The following is an 8,252-nucleotide window of genomic DNA, read 5'->3' on the forward strand; positions in this document are numbered from 1 at the left end:
AGAAAACTAATAAACTTGTGAAAAATAATGACAAAACATTCAATACCTGCTCTCTAAAGGAGATAACTTTGATCATACAAAAGGGACCCAATGTAACTTTAAGTTTAATTCCTTGCTCTGGAATTATCCGTTGTTACACAGTATAATGATAGCAAACCACAATATTGGAGAGTGTCCTTTATTACATGTTTACGATGATAATGAATCACAATAAATAATATTACAATGATAGGGAGGAGAGTTTTTCGTTCAGTGCCAGTTGTGTTCTTGTCAGGTTGGCGAGGTACACCACCATCAACAGATCCTGTGGACAATAGAAACATTTCAGTCAATTCCAAATTGTTAGAAATGCATTACAATCCTGTTTTACCAGTAACATCTCAATTAGACAATTTCTTTAAATAATTAAAACTATTTAAATAAGGTAAATAAAAAAACCTGTATTTTCACATCACAGACAATATCACACATATGGATATATACAATGACAATAACTGAACAGTTTACAAATTACAGCATACCTTCATATTTGAATTCAACATAGATTCAAACTCCTCCGGAGCAATCTGTGGAACATTTGTTGTCAGTTCCAATAAATGTCTGCCGATTCTGTTGTCTGCTGGGATCTTATTTGACTGAACAGGAAATGAACAAATAAAAAGTTTGTATGTGTTTTATGTGATATTGTTTCAAGTTACATTGTGCAGGTTTAATCAACTTTTTTAAGTGGAAAAATTGATGAAACTATTCAGATCTTGTATATTTTGTCTGAATTATTGTAGACAGCTGACAAGCTACACCACATATGTATAAATAATGGTTTCATAAATTATGTATGGCAGTCACATATGGTTAAATGGATGTTTAGAATAATCTGCTTGCTTGATATGGCATCAATAACAGTTAATGGAAGCTAACATGACAAATCAGCAAGGCTTTGAAGTTCATGTTTACAATAACATACATATTGACATATTTTATTATTTTATTACTTTTTGGTAAATAAGGACAATGATAAATTCATTCATCTAAAATAACTGCCATATAAACATACAATAACTTGAATTAGCACAAAGTGAATACCTTCAATGCAAAGAGTGTCAAAGTAGGATTAACCTAAAATATGCATATTTACAGTAGTTCAGTGTTTATGTTTCCAATATAACTTGTTCTTTTAACTACATTCTAATAAGGATTGGCATTAAACTGATGCCACAATCCAAGAGACAGTAAAGTCACCTGACACTTCTAAAGTTAATATTTCATAGTCCTCATGGTTACCATAAAATCATCAACAGGAATCTCCTCTGAAAACCAGATATGTTCACTTACAGGGTAATGTCAACTTGGGATGAAAGAAATCAAGAAATATCGGTAGCCTATGTATTACTTTGTTCTAGCACTAATTCAGAATAGATTTTTTTTTCCAAGCATCAGACACTTACCAAAACATCTTCTACATATGACATCACCATGGCTAGTTTGTCTTGCAGGGAGGTGCAAGCATTTTCTACTTGCTGGAGGTCTGTAACCATGGCAACACTGCGTTTAGGGTTCAACTTCCCCTGCTGAATCAAATCCACTGTAAAGATAACAGATCAGAATTCAATAATCATCTATAAGCTGATCTAAATCTTTATTTTGATTTTTGAAAACAGAATTTGGCATTTAAATATATCTCACTTTTAATCTAAACAAATTACTGTTTTAGGTCTTGATTGGCTACGGCACATCATTTAGATATTTCATTTGAAATATTTTCCATGCTCTGGACATACACAAGTTTTAACCATAAAAATGTTCATAATGTCAGAACGTTTTACCCATACACTGCTATAGATGTAGGAGAAAATGTAACCATGTTATTCAATATGAGTGTCTAACGTATATCGCTTAGACCCATTATTGATGTTATACATATAGAGAATGGACAAAATGTACCATACATGTATACTGATGAAGTAAAGGATGTTCGGTATCTATGTTAAACTTATTTGTTGATAATCAAATGAAAATCATGCCTTTACTTTAATCACTAAACAAACTAAAATTATTAAAATTTAATGACAAATAGCAGGACACATTCTGGTTCACTCCCTGTCTCTACATAAATATTGACAAGATCATAACTGACAGGACACATTCTGGTTCACTCCCTGTCTCTACATAAATATTGACAAGATCATAACTGACAGGACACATTCTGGTTCACTCCCTGTCTCTACATAAATATTGACAAGATCATAACTGACAGGACACATTCTGGTTCACTCCCTGTCTCTACATAAATATTGACAAGATCATATATATACATAAATATTGACAAGATCATAACTGACAGGACACATTTGGTGTCTCTACATAAATATTGACAAGATCATAACTGACAGGACACATTCTGGTTCACTCCCTGTCTCTACATAAATATTGACAAGATCATAACTGACAGGACACATTCTGGTTCACTCCCTGTCTTTACATAAATATTGAAATATTGATTACCGGTTACCGCAGTGCACTAATTGATGTTTTGATCCATCTATAATTAGGAAACCACAATGAGCATGACCCTAATGCATTTAATTATATCAATTCATGCAGGTGCCTGACTTAACAATATTGGAAGGCTAGGCTTATTGGATGATTAACAGTCATTACAGGTCATCACAGGTAACACGTTAAGTATGAGGAGATTGATGACATCCGCATATTGATCAGAAAACAATTTTGTTTCAAGTCTGAAAATGTTCAATTCTACCCTGTCCCCATAAAAGCATAAGAGCCGGTCGCCGGCCAATTTGACCTGCTACTTTGATCATTTGCTCACCTACACCAATCCAGTTCTGTAATAATGTTCTGTACACGACTACACGTACACAGCAGGCCAGCCTCCTACTTTCACTACACAGCCTACTACTAACAGAATTATGGAAAACCCGGATGTTAGGTATCGGTATGATCTTTCATGGTATTTCTACCCTTCGCGGTACCGCAATATGGGGAAACAGCAAACATCATTTACAGCCAAAGAGAAACAGGACGCCATTGACTACACTGAAAGACTTGGGTTTAGTACCAACCCACTTTGACTGAATCCAGCATTCGGGCATGGAAGTTAGAAAGAAGAACGCCTAAAGTCCCCCTGACCTGAAAGGCCGACAGAGATTGAGAGAGAGCTGTAAAATTTTGTCAGTACAACAGAACTGCGCATGCAGGCCATGCAGATCAAGAGAGGTCATAAGGTCACCGATTTTAAAGCATCCACAGGATGGGTTGATAGTGGACCCGCCATTGACGTTGACATGGAAGATAATTACGAGGATGATTACGACCTGTTTACCACAACAACGAAAAATCTACCGAGGCAAACTTCGACCTGGTGTTCTTCTTTAACAGTGACAATGATGAGGAGGAATTCCAAGGATTTCAGTGTGTTTGTTTAGCGCATAGTAGCGAAAAAGATTGGAGACTGAGTTAAGTGAAAAGTAACTTCAGTGCTATGAACAGCTTCAGTTGTAAGTTTTTTTTTAATATATATAATGAACTGCATAACAAAATTTATTTTATTCTTTGTTGTTTTTATTTTCAATCTATCATATATAACCGACTACTCTAAATATAACTATGTGAAGGGAGGTAATCCAATATGGCGGACAAAGATCACGAGAATGATAACCCCTAGAATGGCATGTTCCTGCATATATAGTACACACACCCATTTTTGCCACAAAAGTTTTTGCCTAAAGAAGTGCACACTATACACGCAAATTTAATAAAATATAAAATAAAATATTGAAAAGATACTATCTTGTTCATTTTGATTTCTGTTTCCTGATATATTGATATGATCAACTTACCGCCTACTCTCTCTGGTTCATAAGTGATGGTCTCCACTTGCACAGAGGTAAACATACAGCCCATGGTTTTGTTAGGCACACCAATGGGGGTACTGTACAAAGAAATCAGCAAAAGATGAAATGACATTCAACAAGAAGTTTCATGACTTAGTTTAACTTTGCTTATTCTGAAAGCAGGCATGACTGCCTCACAGATCATATTTCAAATATTATATGATAGTGTTTATATTGTGACATTACTCCAGTGTTGTCGTGAATCTTCTTTCATTGCTACCCGAAATTTATCAAAGCAATTTCAAAAGTTACAAGACTTGGCATTTAACAAGTAAAACATTATTTCATATGTCTTGTGTTATTGATCAGATTATTTGGGTGTTTCAAAGCAAAATATTGAAAATATCCCAATTATGTAAACAAATTTTGATTTGAAATGCACCAAGGTCTCATTTCCTTATAATTGAGTGGTACATCCTAAAGCACTTTTAACTTAGAGGAGGGATACCGATTTCAGCCATTCAATAATTAGCCTAATTTATTGCAGAAAGATATTCTAAGGTCAGCAGTTTGTAAAACACAATTCAAAACACCAGATTTGTTGTGGGCCCTTGATTATACTCAATTTTTCAGTGCAAATAAGGCAACTGAATCAAAAGAGATTTGACTTTAAACATTTTATACAAAAGTGTTGATGTGAATTGCTTTATGCCCTCATAAAAGACTTGTTACCATAACCAATATAACACTTGCTATCTGCCCCATGCCTTGCATCCATACCTTATATAAGCTTTCACATCCATTTTGCTGCCCTTAAGTGTTGTATCAACAGTGAGATGTACAGGATTTTTAGCCTCACGAGCATAGTACTCATGGATCAGCACAGAATGTTCTGACACCTCAGATCCAGTAGAGTACCTGTAAAACATCAAATGTTAACATCATATAATAATCAGCAATTCATCCTGTCAGAAAAGACTGAAGTCAACATATCAAACTTGAATAAATCTCTCTTTATTATTTTTTTTTATCATATCTGACCTAGTGACCTTTGAAGTGGTACAACATCATTTACTTGTGAGACTCACTGTTATGTCCAGTAAAACCATGACATCTGTGATTACAAATGGTTACATCATTTAGTTAACAACTTAAGAAGTTTACTCAGAAAACAAATCTATATACTGAAAGTATGATCATTCAGGTTTTATAATTTGTCAGAGATAGTTACAAATTGTAGCATAATTGACACTTGTGACACAGAACATGTTCCTTGTATTATTAAGTAACAAAATTTTGCAAAATCAGTGAAATGATGAATAGCTGATGAACATTTCAGTAATTGAATAGGAATAATACCAGCCAACAATAACTTCTGCTGCATTGACTTTCTTGTGCAGTTCAAACATGTTTCTGGCATATTCCAAGTCTGCTGCAACCTAAATTCAAAATAAGGATATAATCAACATATAAACAAACTATATTAAATTTTTCAATTGTCTACTTTTGTTACAAACAGATGAAATATAATCAATTTAGAGAGAAAATAAGTTTGGTATAACAATAAACTTCCTTCTTAACTTCTTATTTTTGCCCCAAATGTTTATCATCAATTGATTTACCACATAAATTCATACAGCTGATAAACCAATGGAATTTGTTGTAAGTAATCTCAATAAACTGACAACACTTTTTATTTATAGAGTATAATACATTCAATATCAATATCCACATACCTCATCTTCAGACTCATTGTGAGGGACAGCAAAGCAATTGGTAACCTCCACAGCACCTTTGTCATATACTCCTGTTGTAAATTAGTTAAATATTATTACATGAATCTGTTAGGATCATTCATTTAACATCTAAAGCAATGTACATGTAAAGACACTTTCTAGTTGAGGACCATAATAACTCATTTGGTTGAGCCTTGGCAAACACAACTGCAGGTGAGTGTCTGTGCGTGGATTGATGCTCCCTACCTGTGGCCGTTTGTATTTGTTACAGCCAAGTATTGATAGGTGTATCATGTATTTATTGTACTTATGATGGCAACGATTATGACAAGTTTAGTTTTAACATTGAACATATGTATTGTATATGTAGTATACAATACGTTGAGAATTTCTAGCTCTCTATTCACTACAACTTCCAAACATCGTTTTTTGGGGAGGTCATGGTGGTATGATAGGAAATTACTCAATACAGAATTTCTTTGCTTGGGGATTTGATGCACAGATTGTGAGTTTGAGGCCTGGGTATGGCACAAGTCAGAAAAAGATTTGTCTATTTTTCACAGAGGATTTCACACATCATATACTTAGAGTTCCACTTGTAAAAGATCTTTGTCTATCGTGTTCTACCTGTTTTGTTAAATGAGTTTGTCTGGACATGTGAGTGTGAACTGATCATTCACTGGCCTAAAACTACAATTGACTGTTCCCTACTTTGGAACTGTGTATGTGGACAGACACTCAATACAGCTGTCGGGTAAGTTCTAATTGTATTTTGTATATTTGGTTAAAATAATCATTAGTTTACATAAATTATTAAATATAAAAGTTTATGTACTAGTTATATAACACCTACATTTTGCTGCATTTTTATCATAGGAAACTAGTTTAAATGTGTAAATTTTAGTAGGTAAAATATAAATAATGCTTCCACAGATTGTTATTTACCATATTTTCTATGTTATAAGCTGCATCAGTATATAAGCTGTAAAGTCAATTTTTACTAATTTTTTCGATTTGATCCACATATTAGCCACACTGTAATATAGGCCATAACCTTTATTACAATGTGGTAAGCAATGGAAGGCAATTTATCAAGACCATCTGTGAAACATTAAATTTTGCAAATGAATCATACACAGGTAATCCTTTATTTCATTTATGTACTCCAAAAACATAAAATAGCTAATCATCAAACTTGTTAAGCCTGGGAGCCTTCATTGATTGTCTATGCATAGATATAGGGCCTGGTGTTACTTAACAATACCTCCATCAGTGTCTGTACTGTTGATTATAGTGAAAGCCATTGCATGCTGACAAAATTCTTATAGACCCATATCATTTCTTGTAAAATACACGATGCCATTCTTATCATAAACATGCATGGCAGTAGTTCTAGAATTTGACCTATAACCTGATAACCTATCAATCCAAGAATGCAATGGGTGTTATTTCTATTTCAATCTTGTAATCATCTTGTATACGATTGCAAATGACGGTTCTAGATGATTTGTTTCAGTCACAAACATGTAATGGACAGACACTTGTAAAAATAACTCTGTACTGTCTGGTACTGGTGTACTAGCTGGTACACTTCATTTTGTTTTGTTTTATTCCTTCTGTCGTTTATTTGCCTCAACAACTTTTTCAGCCTTTAACAGTTTTTTAACCCATTCTAGTGTGTTTTTTCCTTTCTTTTCTTCATTTCATACATTCAACTTCTTCGTTTGTTGCAGGAATAACTGTTTAATTCACCACATACATGATGGAAGCATTTCTACCACTTTTATGAACACCTCTGCTCAGTCTCTAACATGAGCATAATCAATACAAATTTAAATATCAATAACACCATAATAAATATGAATATTGACATCAAATTATCATTTTTGAGACAAAAAAAAGAAATCAGTCTAACAAATATCAATGCAACATGAGCTGGGTTTATTTCATTACTCTGATATGAAAGTTATCCCTTTAATGCTTTATCTTTTTAAGTGTGTTGTGTATATGTCAGACATGATTTAGAAAAATATAGATAAAAGGCTATACGAAGAGTCCATATATTGTTCATATTAAATTTCTAAAATTCCCCCAAAAACGCTTTTGGTTTTTTTGGGTTTTTTTTTTTTTTTTTTTGTGATTTGGATCAGCCCTCATCAACTGCTGTCTGGTCATAACAAAATATTCTATTGAATCAACAATATGTATTATTGATCCGCTAGATGCTAGACTGAAACGTTGTTTTTGTAACTGACTAATAGGGATCATCTCCAAAGGATGTTGACACTAGTGTAAACAGCTGTCAAACTGCTACAGATGTCTATTGTAAAACATGTGAATATGTAGTAATTTAAGAACAAAGAAGAATTATATCGTGATGGGTATACCTAGTAGTGTCCCGATCACCCTTTTTGCGTCTTCATTTCGCCTTTCGTATGAGTCAATAATGCTAAACAACACCACAGGATGAACCCGGCACACGAGGTTCGTCGCCATCTTTGAAGTAAAGGACAGACGAAAATATTATTGGTCGAAATGTTTTGATAAAAGAAATCATTTTTCAAAAGAAGACCTTAGAATTATTAGATATACTGAAGACTAAAAATAGTGTTTTTATGTACAATTTTTTTGAGAATCATGATTCCTTCTGGTTATTTCCTCCAAT

At 33.6% G+C, this 8,252-nt stretch overlaps 1 protein-coding gene across 1 annotated transcript; it reads right to left on the reverse strand.

Moving 5' to 3' along the window:
- Positions 1-164: 164 nt before the first annotated feature.
- LOC132563380 (eukaryotic translation initiation factor 3 subunit F-like) lies at positions 165-8,083 on the reverse strand. Its single transcript, XM_060228147.1, has 8 exons — positions 7,975-8,083; positions 5,588-5,658; positions 5,211-5,290; positions 4,632-4,769; positions 3,858-3,949; positions 1,446-1,582; positions 522-635; positions 165-304 (listed from the first exon to the last, which is right to left on the reverse strand). Exons 1-8 carry the CDS (start codon positions 8,081-8,083, stop codon positions 221-223), a joined length of 825 nt encoding a protein of 274 aa, XP_060084130.1. The 3' UTR covers positions 165-220.
- Between the last annotated feature and the right edge of the window lie 169 nt (positions 8,084-8,252).

This window comes from Ylistrum balloti, unplaced genomic scaffold (genome assembly GCF_031769215.1).
Source record: "Ylistrum balloti isolate Yb309-2 unplaced genomic scaffold, AGI_CSIRO_Ybal_v1 Utg369674, whole genome shotgun sequence".
Taxonomy (NCBI): Eukaryota; Metazoa; Mollusca; class Bivalvia; order Pectinida; family Pectinidae; genus Ylistrum; species Ylistrum balloti.

Bases quoted from the DNA above. Each gene is read 5' to 3' on its own strand.
- LOC132563380 (XM_060228147.1), bottom strand. From the start codon at position 8,083: ATGGCGACGAACCTCGTGTGCCGGGTTCATCCTGTGGTGTTGTTTAGC. The intron at 5,659-7,974 runs GTATACCCATCA...AATTTACAACAG, and splicing joins GGTGATCGGGACACTACTAG to GAGTATATGACAAAGGTGCT. The intron at 636-1,445 runs GTAAGTGTCTGA...TTTCCTGTTCAG, and splicing joins CATATGTAGAAGATGTTTTG to TCAAATAAGATCCCAGCAGA.